Source organism: Leptonotus elevatus, chromosome 20, assembly GCF_054856555.1.
Source record: "Leptonotus elevatus isolate MCC_2025b chromosome 20, RoL_Lele_1.0, whole genome shotgun sequence".
In the NCBI taxonomy this organism is placed as follows: domain Eukaryota; kingdom Metazoa; phylum Chordata; class Actinopteri; order Syngnathiformes; family Syngnathidae; genus Leptonotus; species Leptonotus elevatus.
This window is the reverse complement of record NC_141258.1, coordinates 3,646,442-3,666,297: the sequence shown is the minus strand read 5'-3', so window position 1 is coordinate 3,666,297 and position 19,856 is coordinate 3,646,442. Positions and strand designations below refer to the sequence as shown.

At 43.1% G+C, this 19,856-nt stretch overlaps 2 protein-coding genes across 13 annotated transcripts in view; one reads left to right on the top strand and one right to left on the bottom strand.

Moving 5' to 3' along the window:
- Positions 1–640: 640 nt before the first annotated feature.
- Positions 641–11,353, top strand: atxn2l (ataxin 2-like). 5 transcript variants are annotated; one of them, XM_086064992.1, is made up of 25 exons: positions 641–934; positions 1,062–1,174; positions 1,255–1,361; positions 2,282–2,321; positions 2,733–2,789; positions 2,885–2,956; positions 3,125–3,281; positions 3,470–3,591; positions 3,778–3,869; positions 4,646–4,882; positions 4,955–5,406; positions 5,619–5,705; positions 5,778–5,891; positions 6,029–6,109; positions 6,201–6,262; positions 7,662–7,987; positions 8,065–8,134; positions 8,211–8,345; positions 8,915–8,978; positions 9,077–9,255; positions 9,338–9,479; positions 9,566–9,675; positions 10,162–10,341; positions 10,426–10,597; positions 10,684–11,353. In XM_086064992.1, exons 3-25 carry the CDS (start codon positions 1,309–1,311, stop codon positions 10,731–10,733), a joined length of 3,054 nt encoding a protein of 1,017 aa, XP_085921118.1. In that variant the 5' UTR covers positions 641–934; positions 1,062–1,174; positions 1,255–1,308; the 3' UTR covers positions 10,734–11,353. The 5 variants fall into 5 exon arrangements, with proteins under 5 accessions (XP_085921118.1, XP_085921116.1, XP_085921117.1 ...); XM_086064990.1 differs by having other exon boundaries at positions 1,062–1,361; XM_086064991.1 differs by having other exon boundaries at positions 641–1,174.
- Positions 11,354–12,018: 665 nt separating this feature from the next.
- Positions 12,019–19,856, bottom strand: part of adprh (ADP-ribosylarginine hydrolase) — a 56,527-nt gene continuing 48,689 nt past the window's right edge. For all 8 annotated transcript variants that reach the window (XM_086064220.1, XM_086064221.1, XM_086064219.1 and 5 more), the window contains 6 exons: positions 19,640–19,748; positions 18,997–19,095; positions 17,812–17,917; positions 16,832–17,098; positions 15,731–15,945; positions 12,019–12,655 (listed from right to left, as the gene is read on the bottom strand). In XM_086064220.1, the coding sequence (XP_085920346.1) occupies positions 12,507–12,655; positions 15,731–15,945; positions 16,832–17,098; positions 17,812–17,917; positions 18,997–19,095; positions 19,640–19,748 (945 nt within the window). In that variant the 3' untranslated portion in view covers positions 12,019–12,506. The remainder of the gene's footprint in view (positions 12,656–15,730; positions 15,946–16,831; positions 17,099–17,811; positions 17,918–18,996; positions 19,096–19,639; positions 19,749–19,856) is intronic.

Sequence of the window (19,856 nt, the reverse complement as noted above, 5' to 3'; positions counted from 1 at the left end):
TTTAAGATAGTTATTTATTTGACGTTGACTCCAAGGATCATTCGTGGCAAATTCATTGTGCCTTGTGCCAGCGTATACAACACCAGCTTCTGGTGTTCACAAATTCGTCATGTAATCTAAAAAACAAAAAACACACACACACACACACACACAAATTATTATTTTTTCACTTGTTATCATTGTTGTAGTTTTTTTGGTAGTCTGTTAACATTAGCAAAGCTATTGGAACATTTTGTTTTGATCTCATGTTCAGTTTTTTTTACTCTCAACATGAGCACTATACTATGCAAGATAATTTAAAAAAATCCCTAGTATTTTTATTTATTTATTATAATATTTTTCCATTGTGCCAAGTTAGCAAAACAGGCACTGTATTTCATTGACAGAATGTATTTATTTACGTAATCTATTATTTTTGTTTAAACTAAAAAATAATTGAATAAGTATTTCTACTTTTGGCTTTACGTTTCCGTGACAAAAAAATCTGTTGTACTCGTATGTACTTTTGCCACTTCTGAGCCATCAATCAGAGAACAATCCGATTCAATCAATCACTCAAACTTTGAACGTGCGCGCGCACACTAGGTCAAAGGTGCGCGCGCACGTCGGAGCCCCTCCCCCTCCCGGACGTGTTTCCCCCAGTTAGCCGCGCGCGGATTGAGTCAAGTGAACCTACCGAGAGGTAGTGCTGACCGTCCGCTGCAGGGTTTCTCTCCGAAACCTGAATCGTTTCACTATCGGAAGCGACTGACAAGCAACGCAAAGACTTTGTTATTATTCTTTTTTTTTAATCGGGAGGTTTCGCCGGAGTCAAGGTGACGCGGTAGAAGGAAAGAAAGTAAAACGCGGAGTGAAAGCGCCTGACTTCAGCTTGAAGGGTCAAAGCTAATGCTTAGCCACCTATCCGTTGCTAAATAATTACACGAAAACTCGTGTGAGTTGAACCGTCGTTTGCTTTGTCATAACCGCTGATATCACAAAGTGGATGTTCGGGGGGCATTTTGAGGGTGCACGCCACATTTGGTTGAATTTAACTGGGGGGGTTTTCCTGGACATTTTAGGCCACGAGCGACTGGTATTCGCGTAGCCAGATTAGCTCTAGCCGGTACCGCTGAGGTGACACCGGCTCAACTGCTAAAGATAGTTTACAACCGAAGCTACTTCGCATCGGACGGTTAGTCAAGTGTTTATTAGTTCCGACACTTTTTGTACTGTCCGAGCCCTAAGTGCTTGTTCGCCATGCTCAAACAACAGCAGCCCAACTCCGGCGGGAGAAAAGCGTCAAATGGTACCACGGGCCCCGCCGGTATGTCTTCTCCAGTCAGCGGCGGCAGCAGCGGCAACAGGACGCCGGCCGGGAGGTGAGTGAGCCGGGCTACACGCGTCAGGAAAGTCCGCGGTCGGCCCCTTGCGACTAAGGCCTACCGGTTAAAGCTCAGGGTGCTCAACGGGGCGCGTCTCAGTCACAGAGCTTCTCTCTCGGCCAATCCAATTCGTTTCTGTTAGACTGACAGGTGGGTTGAACCAATCGGATTGCTCAAATGGAACCGAAAACGACTTGAAGGGGCGGGTTGAACTCTGGTGAAACCATTAAGTAGCAAATCAACATACAGGTGAAAGAAAGTTTATCTGGCCGGGCAAGACCCAGAAAAGCGGACGCAGCACGGCGGAAAAACAATCTGTTTATTTCCAAAGCTAACTTCAATGTAGCTCGTTAAATGAGTCATCTTTGAGGAGATTTAATGGCTAACGCAAAGTAAGCAGAGTCCGCCGTCGCTGTTGTGAATGTGGTGGGTTTTGTTTTGGTCAAATTGGCCTCAGCCTTTGTTTTGTAGCCGTGCATGTTTCTTGGCTGCGTTGCCACCTCATTGAGCAAGACCACATTTATCTCGTTGGGATTGGACGTAAACATCGCGTTTTGTCGCCTTTTGACATTTAGATTTCGGGCTTTTTTGTCGCTTCGTGCACGGCGAGATATGTTTGTAATGTAAACAAGATTTTTATTAGCAGGCTCGAGATTTTAGCATCATTGGAAGGTCGAAGGGGGGGACATTTAGAGCCCGCCATTGTTTTTGTTTGTGTATAAAATATACTTATGTCAGGGTTATTATTTTTTTCGAACGTTTGTTTTTAAAATGACTTGGCACAGAAAATAGAACTAAAACATAGATGGCATTGGATGTTCATTTTTCATTTTTAATGTTATAAAACTGTATGACCATGTCACATTGTTACCCTGAACAAACCATTCTTAAATTTCTGTTGTTTTTTTCTTCCACAGGAATCGAAGTACTGCAAAACCATCGTTCCAGTCTTCTCCCGTGAGTATCAAGGCACATAAAATTTGGCCAGCAAACATAAGCATTGTGCAGACATACCCCCCCCCCCAAAAAAAAGTAAATAAATCACATATAAATCAATCTGCTCTTAACAAAAAAATAGGCACCAATGATGTAAACATTGACTCTTTCTTAGCTGAATGAGCAATTGTGGTTCTGCAAGAGTCTGTTGCTTTCCAATCACACAACTAAAGTCGCTGCCTCCTTTCACCTCACTTCACGATTAATGTACCTTGAGATTATACGAGGGCTGGCATTTTCTGTTGCTAAAGCCCGAGTCCCAAGTGAATAGATGCATATTGACATCAGATCATGACAGCTTGCTTGGAACGTGTTGCTGGAGTCTTGATGGCTGCTTTTTTTGTTGTTGTTGTTGTCGTGCCCCTTGTGCAGGTTTTTGAGGGTGTGTACAACAATGCTCGAATGCTTCATTTCCTCACAGCTGTTGTGGTGAGTTTTGATTGGCGATTATCCATTAGTCTTCCACGGAAGTGATGTCAAGTTGCCTTGGTAAATGACAGTTTTCAAACCGTTATCGCTTTCAGGGTTCCACCTGCGATATACGGGTGAAGAATGGGAGCATGTTCGAAGGCATCTTCAAGACACTGAGTTCTCGGGTAACTTCATGCAATGATTTTGACGTTTAATTGACGCTTGCATCGTTTAGAGCCGAGTATTGTGTGGGCGTGTCTTTGCCGCGCGCTGCAGAAATCACACGCACGTCCCGCAACGAATCAATTTACATGCCATCGGAACTGGTTTTGACTTCACCCCGATGCTCTTAGTGCGAGTTGGCCGTCGATGCCGTGCACAAACGAGAGGAGGAGGGCTCAACGTCGGCTCCGCCGCGGAGGGAGGAAATCACCGACACGATGATCTTCAGCCCTTCGGATCTGGTTACGATGATTTGCCGAGACGTAGACCTCAACTATGCCACCAGAGGTACGCGCTGCCGCGATTTTCGCCGTGGCTTTTTTTTGTGTTTGAGTCCCAGTCAATGGTTTACTCGTCTCTTGTGTCAACAACGAGGAATGAAAGTGCACAGGGCAACTCGGGATTGTTTTGCTCCCTGTGAGTTTGCGGCGCGTCGGCGCGCAAAAAAAATGTTCTCGGTCTCGATTTGTGCGCAGATACCTTCACTGACACCGCCATCAGCTCCACGCGCGTCAACGGGGAACACAAGGAGAAGGTGTTGCAGAGATGGGAAGGAGGCGACAGCAACGGGGAGAGTTATAATCTGGATGCGGATGCAGTAAGTTCTTCGCAGTCTTTCACTGTATTAGCCTGTTAGCGTCAAATGTTGGTTTGCTGCTGCAGTTAAAAAAAAAAACCAAAATATTATGTCAACGCACTGCAACTGCCAGACGTCGACTTTGTTGCAAAACAATCTTGTTTTTATTGATTTGTCGTATGGAATATCTGTTGTTTTGCTCCCAAGTCCAACGGCTGGGACGCCAACGAGATGTTCCGCTACAATGAAGTGAAATATGGAGTCACGTCAACGTATGATTCCAGCCTTTCTATGTACACGTAAGTTTCTGTTAGTCTTCGTTAACCTTGCTGACAACCACAGAGAATTCTTTTGAATTGGTTACAACGAGGGGTGTCAAAATGAGTGCGTTCATTTTGAGTTAAGTTCCTTTTAACGCCACTCATTTTTATAACGCGTGATCAATGACCGCCCCATTACTTGGAAAGCACGTACTGGGTGCATTCAAGTCGCAACGCAGCAGACACGCCCACCACAGAGTTTAGCAGTAATAAATATAGAAATAATGCATATATTTTTGGAGACTAGGGTCAAGTTGTATTTAACAATTTTAAAAATGTGCATGATTTCACAAGTTACTTCATGTTAAAGATGAGATGGCTCTTAATATGAAAAGAAAAATGCACTGAGCTGTCACCAATGTCTTACAAATGCAATTATGCCATCCGGTGGCAGAAAAAGGAACTAAACTCAAATCAATATCACACTTTTTTTATTTCATTTTTACAGTAAATCACACCGTTTCAATTTTAACTCAATATTATGAATTATTATGAAATTGCTATATCGATGACTAAAAGATGCAGCCGTATTTCAATTAGTAAATTTTTTTTCCCTCTTTTATGTTAAGAAAAGTATGAAAACTCGTGAAAAAATTGTATTGTACATTTAGAACAAGTATAACATAGAATTTAGATTAATCATGAGTTAACTATTAATTACGATTAAACACTTAAATCGCACCCGGAATTAAAACACTGAGAAGAAGACTGAGAACTGAGCCCAAAATTGGTTCCTCCCCCCCTCCCCCGCCTAGTGTGCCACTGGAGAGAGGCAACTCCGAAATGTACCGACAGCGGGAGGCCCGCGCCGCTCGCCTGGCCAGCGAGATCGAGTCCAGCCCGCAGTACCGCCACCGCGTGGGCCTGGAGAACGACGAGGGCAAAAGTGAGGAGGACAAGTACAGCGCCGTGGTGCGCGACGGCCCCGATCGCGACAGGGGCCACGAGAGCCCCCGCGAACGGGAAAGGGGCCGAGATAGCCCCGGGGCCAGGTGAGAGCCGTAGTTGAAACCAAACCAATCACGTGGCGATTTTATTGACAGTTGGGCTCTTTTGTTTCTCAGGGAGGGCAAGTACATTCCTTTACCTCAGCGGCAAAGGGAGATGAACCGGGACCGAGCCGAGAGAGGCCCCGGCGGGCCCCCGCCTCACAGTCGGCTTGGCGGCGGTTATCGCTCCACCCCGCCGCCATCCTCTTCCTCGTCTCCCAGACCCCCGCTTCCCTCTGCGGGCGGCCCCCAACCCGCCGTCTCCCCATCGGAGCGAAACAGCCCCCTGTCGGGCAGAGGCGGGGCCTACGTTGCCCACCACCCCCAAGGGAGCCCCAGCCCGGGCCCCGGCTCCGGCCCCGCCAGCCCGTACGCGCCCGCTTCTCCGGGGGCGGCGCCCACCTCGGCGGCCTCCCCCTCTGCCGCCCCTTCCCCGACCAGCCCGCCGGCCCCCCACGGACACTCGGTCCCACATTCCCACTCGCTCCCACACTCCCTGTCTGAGGCTGCTCGACCTGTTAATGGAGGTAAAGCTCACTTTCGTGTTGTTGTAATATTTTGGATTTGCCACATGTTCCCTTCTTTGTCCAGTGGTTTTGTTACTAATTTAGTTCTAAATAGTTTATTTGTGTCGCTCCGTCAAAAACACATTTATTAGAATTGGCAGTCGTCGTAGTTTTCAGGGGCGTCGCACTTTTATTGCTCATTCGGGGACAACGAATGTGAACGTGTCTTTCAGTTGCTGCCAGGACTTCGCCCAAAGCTCAACGACCTCCGCAGTCGAGCAGGACAGTCCGCACTCCGAACGCACACGCGCAGTCCGCCGGTAACCGACCCTCGGCTGCTCCGCGATATCGCCGTCTCCCGTTTACGCCTCCTGACGAGTTTGTCCTTGCAGCCGCCCGCTCGCCAAAATCAGGCTCTTCCCAGGACACGCCTTATTTGGACACGTCTTCCATCTCCTTGCCTGCTCAGAAGACGTCAGGCCCCGCCCCTCTTTTCCCCGTGGATGGTACAATCAACACTTTTTGTTTCCCGTTTCTCGTTCGCCAATTGCAAGATCGCCAAGTTCATCTCGCAAATTGAGTCTTCAGACTCGGCTGACGAAGCGCGGCCACAACTCATCAGTTTTGTCATTTGTCTCGCCAGTGAACGAGATCCTTTCCGCGGCGGCGAAGGAACGCTCCGCCGAGAGCCCCGGCGGCGCCGAGGACGGCAAGAGCAGCAAGGGTGAGAGCGCGACAAAAGCAACACGAAGCCCGGAACGCCACAACCACTTTTTCCCGACAGCGCGTTTTCATTATCTGCCGTTTCCCGCCAGCTCCTTCAGTTCAGCAAAGGTCGCAAATCGAGGAGCTGCGGAAGTTTGGCAAGGAATTTCGGGTGAGTGCTTTGGAAAAACGATCCCTGCCACACGGAGGACGCTTCATTACAATTATTTAGTGTCAAGATTTGGGCTTGATAAGCAAATTTTTTTTTTCATGAAAACTCATCATAATCCTGAAAATGGGATGTGATTATTTTTTTATTAAAATTTGACCTACATTTTCTGCAGATCGAGCTACAATGCGTTTGGGTCTGGGTTCATCCATCCGTCCTTCATTTCATGTCATTTTAAAGAAAAATGCTATATTGAGATGTCTTACCTTAAAATGATGTCAGGATCGAAGAATCATCCGGCCCATAACGACTCAATTTTCAACTTGACTTCAGATAGCTAATTATACATTTCCAGTTAACTCTCTCCGCATTCTGTTTTTGTTTGAAATTAAAAACTAAAATAAGTCAAGATGTAACATTTCAGATATTTAAAAAATTGGGCAAATTGTATTTACTCTAGATAACAATCGGGAGCTATTTACTAAGTTAGACCTGATATCTGGCTGATCCCTTATATTTTGTTGAAGGCCATTTTCAGCACTAAAATTAATATTTTGTCCAGAATTAATTTGATAAATTTATTATTTTTCATGTACAATTACTTTTAAAAATTATTTATTTATCCACTTGCTTTCAACTGAAGATGACATCACCTGTGCTGAGGAAGTAGGTAACAACCAATCAGGGCTCAGTTTGCTGACCAAACCCAGAAAACAGGCGAGCCATGATTGGTCGTTAGCTCCCTAATTATCTAACTAACTTTTTACTGCTGAAAATGTCTCAATGAGTCAATTATCCCTTTAAAAGCTGTTCAGTAAACATATGCTCAAAAAAAATTGAAAACATTTGAATTCAATCTTTTTTCTTTTCTTTTTTTTTACTCCAGTGTTTTCCCTTTAAGCGGAAATGAAAATCGTCTCCAAATATCGGTTATCGGCCTCCTTGACTACCAAAAATTGGTCTCAGCCCTGAAAACCCCCCCAGCAATTCCATCTATCTCTAATATTGGTATCAGTTGCTAGTACTCAATGCTTGTACTGGTATCGGTCTTAAAAAAAAAAAAAGTGCCGAACATCCCTAAATTTAGGGTTCAGTCCAAAAATGTCGATCTTTCCAAATCTCTCAATGATCAGACTCTTCCCATACTTTGCCAATTTGCCGCCATTTTATCGTCCTTTGCTTAATGTCCCTTGCGCAAGATTGAAAACAAAACCAAAGAGAATTAAACAATTTGTATTTCAACACAAAAATGTTACAAAATGTGTCTTTATTATTATTGTTTTTTTTTTTTACAAGTCTAGCTTAATGCTAACGTGTAATGTGAAACCCCATAAACAGGCTAACGCTAGCTGAAAAAGTCCATTTTCATCCACTCACTCACCACCCGTGGCTTTCCTTTCAGCTCCAGCCGAGCGGCGGCGGCGGCGGCTCCAGCTCTCCCAGCTCCCCCGCGGCAGCGACCCCCCCCGCCGTCGGCGACGTCGCGCAGGCCGGCGCCGCCAAAGCTTCGCCGCCGGACGCTCGCGTCGCTTCCGAACCCAAACTGCAGGCCGCCGCCCCCGGGCCCTCCCATCCTCAGCCGCCGTCGCTCCCGTCCGACGAACCCCCCAAGGAGGCCGGAGCTCCGGGTGCCCCCAACTCGGACAGGCATTCGCCGGCCACCCCTCAGCCGGCCAGGACCCCGGGAAGCGAGGAGGGCGCGTCAGAGCGCACGGAGGGCGTGGCAGAGTAAGTTAAAAAAAATAAAAAATAAAAATTTTAAATGATATGGAACATCTTCACATGTTTTCTGTCTTCGTGTCTAGCCAAGTGAAGAAATCCACCTTGAACCCCAACGCGAAAGAATTCAACCCAATCAAACCTCAGATGCCGATGGTGAGACTCTCGAATTTCTCAAGTGGCTTTCGCGTGTGGTCCCGTTCCAAGTCCGACATTTCCTTGCCTTGTCCAGACAAAACCCAACACGGCGCCCACCCCGCCTCGACCCACTCCTCCGAGCCCCGTGGTCATTCAGCACCCAGGCGGGCAGGGTCCACTCTACAACGCCCCCTACCTGTCCTACGTGTCGCAGATCCACTCTGTACAGGTACACCAGCAGGGGAAAAAATGCTGTTGATATTTCAGATTTTGTCAAACTATTAACTCATTGACTCAGCCATTTTCCCTGAAGGAACCCACTTCGCTCCGGCTGTTTTATTTTATTTTGACTGATTTTGCTAGGCCCACAGAATATTGTTCTATTGCTATAAAAACATGGAACCTACCAGAAGAAAGATTAGCGTCTCTTCTTTCATCAGGAAAAAAATCATATTTTTTTAATCTGTTTCCGTTTTGCAGCAATTAGCATTAGAATATAGCTAAATTTCACAAATCTGTTTCAAACAGTGGGGGAAAGAGCTTTTTGCAACATGGCCCTGGTTGATGTCTTATACTCTGCTGCCACTTTTTGGCCATTTTTCTAATAACTACCATTGCTTCAAGCGTTCTCTTCAATTCAGAGACTGCTTTAAAGCCGTCTGTGTGCTCTAGCTTAAAATAAATATAAAAAAACCCCCATAAAAACGTATAACTACGTCTTTGGGGCACTTGCAAAACAGTTATGTTTTTGGGAGGAAATTAGTTCAAGAAAAAAAATCTTTGGTTATTCATTTGCAGACCCCCCAAATGTACCAGTACACCATGTCAGCGGTGAGCCAGGGGAAGTACCCCAGGACCAAAGGTAATCCATGGAACCCATTTGGCAAAATTGAGTTTGTTTTGACTCGACCAGCCTGACTTTTGCCCCCCCCCCCCCCCCCCCCCCCCGTGGCATTTTAGGCTCGGTGGTGGCGCCGCGCTCCGACCACGGCGCCTCGGCGCCCCCCATGCTGCAAGCGGCGGCCTCGGCCGCCGGCGCCCCCCTGGTTGCGTCCCCTTACCAGCCCTACCTGCAGTATAACCCGCAGCAGTACGGCCAGCAGCAAGTCATCCAGGCCATGTCGCCGTACCCTGGACAGGTAAAAAAAAACAACGCCGCCATTTTTGGGTTCATTCATGTCTTTCCTCCATATTTCAAATAATGATCGGTCTCTCTTTCAGCCTATGTACTCCATGCTGCAAGGGGGGGCTCGGATGATAGGGCAAGGCGGGGGTCCCCACCCTCAAGCGCTCGGACCTCCGGGAGGCCCACAGTTCCAAACGCAGGGAGACGGGCCACAAGGACCTCAGCAGGGCATCTATGGTCGGCAACAAAATCTCTCGATGTAGTTTTTAAAACGTCAACAGCTTTAGCTGCAGTTTTTATAAATTGTCTTTTCTTTTTTGCAGCTGCGCAGTCCTTCTCCCACCACTCGGGGGCAGTACATCAACCGCAGCCATCCAGTACCCCAACAGGCAACCAGCCCCCACCCCAGCATGCGGCGCCGAGCCCCGGACAGGTCAGACTCCCAACCCCCGACACGTGAAGCCGTTCTAACATACGGGCTGGCCAGAAAGTCTACTTTAAAATGTAAAGCAAAAATGAATGGACGCGTCTTGTTGGCCGAACAGCGCAAATTCCAAAATAATTTTTGAACCAAAAAAGCATGCAGCAAATCTGAGCAAACACAACGTTTTTAGCAAGAAAAACATTATTTATTGATACTGTCACTATAAATTTAAAAATGCAATGTGATTAATAAAAATGCTTGATATAGCCAGTCAACTTTACTCTAATTGGATGACGTCCACGTCACTCACCAGGCCCCTCCCTTTTAAAGCCGCACACACTGAAAGTCACAAATACTCCCGTAGAATATGAGGATGGCGTCATAAATAATACCTTTTAGTGATGTAAAGTCCGATGTTATCCTAGTAAACAGTAGAATAGTGGATTGTAAAAATGTTCCGCACAGCTGTAACAAAAACCACATTTTTGCTTCCAGAACGCCCAATCGGGCCCGCAGCCCCAGTCCTTGTACCACTCAGGTCCGCTGTCGGCGCCGACCCCGCCCAACATGCCGCCGGGCCACACGTCCCCGCAGGGCTCCTACCCCATTCAGGGCTACAGCATCCACGGCCACCAGGGCATCCCGCCCACGTACCCGCTGGGACAGCTGGCGCAGGCAGGCACCCGCACCCGTCCAATAACCTTTCAAGTCCATCTGCCGATCCCAAAAATCTGATTTTTAACCCCTCCCCTTTTTCAGGCCCATGTCCAAGGAGCCATGTCGGGTCCCCACCACTCGGGGAGCCACGGGCAGCCCCAGTTAGTCATGCTGCAGCCTCCCCCGCAGCAGGGACCCGGCTCGGTGCCCCAGCACCCGCAGCACGGACCGCAACAAGGGACACACCAACACTTTTACATCGGACATCCACAAGGTAGGACAATCCTGTCAACCGGCAACTCGTATTTGCGATTTAATTCTTATTATTTTTTTCATTTGCCTTTTTTTTTGCACTCGCAGCAATGCAGGTTCAAACACACCCGTCCTCCTTCCATCCACCCGGAAACTAAACTTCTCTCTCCTTAAAAAAAAAATTCCCGGGATTGAGCGCCGACGTCCCCGCGTCCTGCCGGATGACGTGCCGACTGAACGTCCAAAAACGAGACTATCAGCGGCGCAACAGCGGGGAAGGACAAAGTCTCAGCACCTTCTTGTTTTACTTTTTCTTCTGTTATTGTTCATTCTTTGGCCCCAGAAGAGAAGGAGTTTTTTTTTTTTTTATGCAAACGGATGAAGGTGGCGAGACGCGCGGACGAGCGCGGCGTCGAACCTGAGTTCAAATCCTGCGCTCCTCTTCAACTTCTTCCTTTTGCTCAGGAGGCACCTTGCTCGCTTGGACCAGTCAGAGGACAAATGGTTTCATCTTCCAGCAACGTGTTTTTGGCCTCGTCGGGTGTGTTGGCTCCGTTCGACGCACAAACGGGATGAACGCTCACAGGAGGCGTTTGAAGAGGACGGGATTTTTAACAAGTCGTTTCTTTTAACTTGCCCCGGAAGTTAAAAACAAAGAAATATCACCCTCTGACTGCTCTTCTCTTCTTTAGGAAAATAAAGTATAAAAAATGGACAAGACAAAAAAACTTAAAAAACAAAATGACCAAAAAATAAAGTTTTCAACTTAACTACAAAATGTTGTGGTGCATTTTTATTCTATCTTTAGTGACAATATGTCACATGGTTGTTTTTTGGAGATTTTTTTTTGGTCAAAAAAAGCCTTACATGGTCGTTCTTTGGGGGGGGGGGGGGAATAAAACGCCTTATACATGGTTGTTTTTTTGAGGGGGGGGGCGAAAAAATAAAATGCCTGATACATGGTCGTTTTTTGGGAAGAAAAAAAAGTCTTACTATACATGGTCGTTTTTGGGGGGAAATTTTTTTTGTCAAAAAAAGCCTTCCATAAATGGTCGTTTTTTGGGGGGGGTTGTTTTTTTATGGAAAAAAAAGCCTTACTATATATACATGGTCGTTTTTTTTTGCGGGGGGGAAAGAGTTTTTGGTCGTTGGGGGGAGGGGGGTTTTGTCGGAAAAAAAGCCTTATTTTTTGGGGGGGGGATGAAAAAATACAACGCTTTACATGGGCGTTTAAAAAAAAAGCCTTACCATACGTGGTTGTTTGGGGGGGGGGGGGGGGTAATGAAACGCCTTATACATGGTCGTTTTTGGGGGAATTTTTTTTTTGTCAAAAAAAAGCCTTCCATACATGGTCGTTTTTTGGGGGAGTGGGAAAAATAAAATGCCTTATACATGGTTGTTTTTTTTGAAAAAAAGTTTTGTCAAAGAAAAAAAGCCTTTTTTTCAACAACAACAGCTTTATTCACGGGTAATATAGTTGACCTGCTGGTGTGCTAAAGTTGCACAGAAAAGTCATACAGGAGTGGAAAAAAAACACTAGTGAGACAGTTCTACTCGTGTGTCCTCGTCAATCTACTAGTGCACTGAACTGTCTCACTAATGAAGACAGCGTGAACGAGTATTGACCTTAAACTGGATGTCAATGATACATTTCCATTTGGGGCACTTGTTTTCTTCAACTTGGTACAATCATTTCAAACGGCCACTAGGGGGAGCCCTCTTTATACAGCAGCAGCCGTTGCAGCAACTTGATGTGACAGTCGATGTCCTTGTTGCGATTCGTCTGTGGGTCAGTGGGACATGTTGTCCCCTGGGGGCGAGGACGACACCAAACACACTGCGGCTCAGCGACACCGCAGCTCAGCTCGCCTCGTCCAGTCCCGCGTCAACACGTACGCGCGTGCCCTACTTTCCCACCCGCCGCCCCGCGGTCAGTGCGCCAGCGCGTATAGCACCTCGCCGCTGCGTTCCAGTCGGTGGCGGTACTCCAGGCGGTCGTAGTTGCCCTCGGGGACGCCCCGGGTGCCGTGGAGGAGACCCCAGCAGCAGCAGGCGATCACGGCCGTGCTGTCGCTGTCGCCTGGAAAACAACGCAAAAGACACTGGACTCAGGCCACATGAATGAAAAAATGACTGCTTCGCCCCCCTTATTGGCTATGAGCATGATCATAATTCTAATTGCTAAAATATGAATAACCCTAACCCTAACCTAACCCCTAACCTAACCTAACCCTAACCTAACCCTAACCTAACCCTAACCTAACCCTAACCTAACCCCTAACCTAACCCTAACCTAACCCTAACCTAACCCTAACCCTAACCACCTAACCCTAACCCTAAATGGCCTAACTGATTTAAATGGCAGATATTAGTTATTTTTAAATCTTTAAAAAAAAAAAAGCAAAAATTGACCCAAAAAATGTTTTAATACAAAAAAAATTAAAAAATTAAATTAAATAGCTAATATCGGTTGTAAAAAAAAAAAAAAATTAATAATTGATTTTTGAATAGGTAATATGAGCTGTCAAAGCAACGCCGGCAACATTTTACCAAAAAAATGAAAGATGTTTTTTTAATTTGAAAAAAAATATTTAAAATCTATTTTTTTTTAAAAAAAATTAAAGAGCTATTATGAGTTAAAAAAAAAAGTCAAAACTTGACCCCAAACATTTTTTATTTTTTGAAAAAAATACAATTTGATTTTTGAAGAGGTAACATTGGATGTCAAAAAAAAAACGCTGGCAAAATTCAACAAAATAAAAGAAGTCAGATCTAGCTAGTACAAAATGCTGCAAATTTCAAGCGTGTACCTCCGTGGAAGGCGGCCCTGCTCATGAGCTCGTCCCAGTCGTCTATGCAAAAAAAAAGGAAACCCTAACCCTAACCTAACCCTAACCTAACTCTAACCCTAACCTAACCCCTAACCCTTAACCCTAACCTAACCCTAACCTAACCCCTAACCTAACCCTAACCTAACACCTAACCCTAACCTAACCCCTAACCTAACCCTAACCTAACCCTAACCTAACCCCTAACCCTAACCTAACCCTAACCCTAACCCCTAACCTAACCCTAACATAACCCTAACCTAACCCCTAACCTAACCCTAACCTCTAACCTAACCCTAACCCCTAATCCTAACCTAACCCCTAACCCTAACCTAACCTAACCCTAACCTAACCCTAACCTAACCCTAACCACCTAACCCTAACCCTTAATGGCCTAACTGATTTAAATGGCAGATATTAGTTATTTTTAAATCTTTTTTTTAAAAAAAAGCAAAAATTGACCCAAAAATTTTTAAAAATTAAATTAAATAGCTAATATCGGTTGAAAAAAAATAATAATTAATAATTGATTTTTGAATAGGTAATATGAGCTGTCAAAGCAACGCCGGCAACATTTTACCAAAAAAATGAAAGATGTTTTTTTAATTTGAATATATTTTTTTTAAATCTATTTTTTTTAAAAGAGCTATTATGAGTTAAAAAAAAAAAGGTCAAAACTTGACCCCGAACATTTTTTATTTTTTGAAAAAAATACAATTTGATTTTTGAAGAGGTAACATCGGATATCAAAAAAAAAAACCGCTGGCAAAATTCAACAAAATAAAAGAAGTCAGATCTAGCTAGTACAAAATGCTGCAAATTTCAAGCGTGTACCTCCGTGGAAGGCGGCCCTGCTCATGAGCTCGTCCCAGTCGTCTATGCATAAAAAAAGGAAACCCTAACCCTAACCTAACCCTAACCTAACCTAACCTAACCTAACCTAACCCTTAACCCTAACCTAACCCTAACCTAACCTAACCTAACCCTTAACCCTAACATAACCTAACCCTTAACCCTAACCTAACCCTTAACCCTAACCTAACCTAACCCTAACCCTAACCTAACCCTAACCCCTAACCTAACCCTAACCCCTAACCTAACCCTAACCTAACCCTAACCTAACCTAACCCAAACCCCTAACCTAACCCTAACCTAACCCTAACCCCTAACTCTTAACCCTAACCTAACCCCTAACCTAACCCTAACCCCTAACCTAACCCTAACCCCTAACCTAACCCTAACCTAACCACCTAACCGTAAATGGCCTAACTGATTTAAATGGCAGATATTAGTTATTTTTAAATCTTTTTTAAAAAAAAAAGCAAAAATTGACCCAAAAAATGTTTTAATACAAAAAAAATTAAAAATTTAATTAAATAGCTAATATAGGTTGTAAAAAAAAAAAAAAATTTAATAATTGATTTTTGAATAGGTAATATGAGCTGTCAAAGCAACGCCGGCAACATTTTACCAAAAAAATGTTTTTTTAATTTGAAAAAAAATATTTAAAATCTATTTTTAAAGCGCTAATATTAGCTATTTAAAAAAATAAAATGGCAATAATTGACCCCCAACATTTTTTTGGTTTGGTTTGAGATTTTTTTTTTTTGAAGAGCTAAATAGAAATCAAAAATGGAAAAAATCAACCCAAAATTTTTGCAAAAAAAAAAAGAAACAAAAGAAAAGAAATCGACCAAAAAATGTTTTCATTGAATTTTTTTTTTTTTAAAGAGCTAATAATAAATGTAAAAAATAAAAAATAAATTAAAACTTGACCCCGAATTTTTATTTTTTTTTTATTGGAAAAAAAATAATTGATTTTTGAAGAGGTAATATCAGCTGTCAAAAAAACGCCGGCAAAATTCGACCCCCCCAAAAAAAGAAAGAAGTTTTTTTAATTTGAAAAAAAAAAATCTCTAATTAAAGCGCCAATGTTAGCTATTTAAAAAACTAAAATGGCAAAAATTGACCAGAATTTTTTTGGGGGGGTTTGAGAAAAGATTTTTAAAGAGCTAATATGCACCTGTTTAAAAATTGTTTTTAATCTACCCAAAATGTTTTTAAGAGCTATGCAAAAAAAGAAGAAGAAAATAAATCGACCCCAAAAATGTTTTAATTGATTTTTTTTTAAAGAGCTATTAATGAGTTGTTAAAAAAAAAAGTCAAAACTTGACCCCCAATTTTTTTTTGTTTTTATTTGAAAAAAAACAATTCGATTTTTGAAGAGGTAACATCAGATGTCAAAAAAAAAAACGCTGGCAAAATTCAACAAAATAAAAGAAGTCAGATCTAGCTGGTACAAAATGCTGCAAATTTGAAGCGTGTACCTCCGTGGAAGGCGGCCCTGCTCATGAGCTCGTCCCAGTCGTCTCCGGCAGCCAGCAGCGCGTCGAGGGCGATCATGGGGGCGTCGTGACCGCTGCGGCCCGCCCAGCCCGCCAGGCTGAACGTCTTGTACGCTTGGTCTCGCTCGGCCGGCCCGTACGAGTCGGGCCAGATGGCCGGGCCCACGCCGTTGGAGATGCCCCTCATATCCAGGTACCTGCGGCAAAACCGTTCGGAAAGGTACTTACAATCTGTACTGAACTAGTGCACGTACTTATGTTAAAAAAATAAAAAATAATAAAACGTCTTAAAAAGTTAAATACATATAATAGTAAAATGGAAATATAATAATGTGACGCACTTCAAAGTTGACAACTTTGGCAATGTAAAAGGACAACTACATGCTACTAGTGCGGCAAAACTACAAATAGACACATTTTGGTGTGACTACTAGCGTCCAGGAGAATACTAGTGCATAACACATACTAGGCCTAATGGTGTTACTAGGGCAGCATAGTAGTTTGCGAGTAAAATTTAATTTTGCACTAGTAACTCAATTATTCTACAAGTGTGCGCTAATTGTTCAACTGGTACAGTGAATTTGACAATTAAGTGCTACTAGTGCGGCAAAACTACAAGTAGATACATTTTGGTGTGACTACTAGCGTCCAGGAGAATACTCGTGCATAACACATACCAGGCCTAATGGTGTTACTAGTGCAGCATAGTAGTTTACTAGTAAAATTTAATTTTGCACTAGTAACTCAATTATTCTACTAGTGTGCCCTAGTTGTTCAACTGGTACAGTGAATTTGACAATTAAATGCTACTAGTCAGGCAAAACTATTAGTAAGCATTTTGGCGTTACTAGTATGATCCGGGATGTTACTAGTGTGTGACATGTCTACAAGTTGTGTGTAGTAGTGTCACTGTTGCAGCACAGACGTTTACTAATAAGGCTTAGTTGTGTATGAAAGTGGCACTAGTAAAGTGAGAAAACACTAGTAAGATACATTTTAGTAGTGCACTGAATTCTCTTAGTAGTGAGGACAAGTCGCGAGTGACAGCAAGCCGGCGACGTGGACCACGCGCGCGTCTCGTACCACTGCCACTTGTCGCAGAAGTAGTTCCAGTCGCGCTCCGCCTCATCCACGGCGAAGCCCCGCCCCCGAACGAAGTTCCTGGCGATGGGGCAGGCCTCGTTGAGCAGGCCCAAGCCCCAGGTGGACACGGGCCGGCGCTGCGCGGCGTACGCGGCGAAAAGGGCCGAGGCCACGGCTCCCAGGAAACCGGTGGGGTGAGGGTGGGTCATTCTGCCCGTCTCCACGGCAACCGCCACCAAGGACAACAGCTGGTCAGGCTTCGGGTATCTGGGCAGAATGCCTGTCAGTAATTATCGTGGGCGAAATGGACAGATGGGCCCGCGAATTCGTAGGTGAGTGAATGGTAAAATCATTCATTTAAATGTTATTATAATTAATGAACCATTTTGTTATAGGGGGAAACAAGTTAAATGTTTAACAAAATGCATTTGTCCTGTATTGTTCTACTTACAATAAATTACAGAGTTGTTATTTAAAAAGTGCATCTGTAACAGTGTTTATATTTTATTAATTTACAAAAAATAATTTACCAATTCTTTTAAAAGTTGAATGCATACCTGTATGTGAATTTCTTTCTTTTTCTAAAATTATATTATTTAAAATAAAATATTATCCAGTTGTTGTTTTTTTTTTAAAGGTAATGTAAAATCCTTATTATTATTATTATTATTTTTTAACTAATGAATTAACCATTTGAAAGTTTAATGGACATTTTTTTTAATTAATTTCCAACAAATATTAAAAAAAATACTTTAAAAAAAGCAATACATTATTAATTAAAAATAAATGCACCATTAATATTTTTTTTTTTATGTACTGCTCATATTTTATTGTTGTTATTACATTGGTCAAGAGAACATTTTTAATCAGAGATGGCTTTATGTATCCCTAAATGTATTTTTGATGCTGTTGCTGAACCCAACCGCTAATTCATAAATATTTTGAAATATAATTGATATTTTTATTTATATTTTTTTTACCTGAGGCCAATGCACATGGATCTCATAGCGGCTCCGCAACCAGTCCCGTCCGGGTTGTATGGAACTCTGTAGCCTCCTTCTTCCCCGGGCCTCAGCTGGGACACACCTGAAGAGAAATGGAGACATTGTTTTGGACACTTTTCTCTTTTTTTTGTCAACCTGTCACTATTTTATACTCACAACACTCCAATTAAATTGTTATAACTTTCTTTCTAACTATATTTGAATAGTTAATGCTACGTTTAGGTTCATTTGGGAATTTTAACGTTCACTTTTCTTGTGCAATTATGAATCTTTTTGTAGAATAAAAACAAAAATTGTTTGTCATAATATTACTACTTTATTCTTTTAACATTATAGTTTTAAATTATTATCTTTTTTTTTTTACTTTAACTCTTTTAGTTTTCAGGCCTTAATTTAATGTTAATCTGGGGATTTTGATATTCACTCTGTGAAATTCAAACTTTATCCTTGTAAAATTGAAGCGTTTTACAGTATTCTGGCTTTATTAGTTAATGATATTAGTTCTTTAAAACCAAAAAAAGAAGCAAAAATTGGACAAAATTTTTTTTTTAATTGGAAAATTATTTTTAAAGAGCTAATATTAATAAGAAAATATATATATTTGTTTAAAGGTCAAAACTTGACTCCCCCAAAAATATTTTGTTTTGTTTTTTAATTTGAAAAAAATAAAATGCCGTCAAAATTTGACCCCCCCCAAAAAGTAAAAAAAAAATTTTTTTTTAGCACGAATATTGGCTATTTGAAAAAATAAAATGGCAAAAATCAACCATACATTTTTCTAAATAAGGGTTATTATCGGCCATGCAAAAAAACAAAAAAAAATTCAATAAAAAAAAAGAAAACGATTTTTAAAGATCTAATACCGGTTGTTAAAAAAAAAAAGAAGTCAAAACTTGACCCACAAAAAGTTTTTTTTTTTTTTTTGGGAAAACAAAATCGATTTTTGAGGAGGTAATATCGTTTGCCCTGTTGCAAAACTTTTTGCAATTTTACTACTCAGTTTTCATAACATTATGATTCCATTCTTGACATTTTATCTCTTTTATGTCTTTATTCTTATCATTGACATTTACGGCCTTTTTAGCTCACTTTGGATGCTTTCTTGAAATCATTTCTATTTTATTGCTGTAACTTTCCTATTTGATGTTGACACGTTCTTACCCAGAATGCTTGAGGGTCCCGGTTTTCTCCCTTCCATGTCCTTCATCGCCTCCACATAGCGAGCGGCCACCTCGTGCAGAAGCTCCTCCCCAATCTTGCCTATGTCATTGAGAAGATGAGATCGTATTTCAGTTCTAATTCTTGGCTTTCAGAATGAGAGAATCAGAATCAGATAGACAAATACCAATGTAAAAAAAAAATTTTTTTTTAAGTTTGTTTTTGGTGGAGGCAGAATTAGAATGTCAATAGTGAACCATGGAAATGTTCTTCGGGCCCCAATCTTCCGTTATTTGCTGAAAATCTCGTCTATTCGCCGATATGAATTCCTTCCAAAACACCTGCGAGGAAGACAGCTAATGAGGTTAAACCATCAGCCATGCTCCGTGTTAACGTTTTTAAAAAGACGTTACACGGCAGTGAGCTCTGCAGCGTGTTTGCCTTCGTCACTGTAAAGGTCACAGCTGTGCCTCCCATTCGCCCCAATAACGCCACAAATGCGATTTAACCTTCAGCCTCGATGAGGAGGGCGGCGCCTGCGTCCGACGAGGCCTCATCGCGACCGCGCGGGCCACTCGCCTCAATTCAATCACGGGAAGGACGGGAGAGGGCGGAATGAGGAATACGTGCGATTTGGAGCGCTCACCGGTGGCGAGCCCCTCGGCCGTGGCCAGATGCAGGACAGTGTCGTCGCTCACGGGCCACTCGGGGAGCTCGGCCTTGATGTTCTTCAGGCCGCCAAGCTCCTCCAGCTCCTGCAGGATGGAGGGAAATGTGAAGGGAAGCTCAAGAAAAATCCATCAATATTCCCTCGCTACGAAGAAATTGTTGGGTCAAAAAATAACCCAAAATGGGTTAAGAAT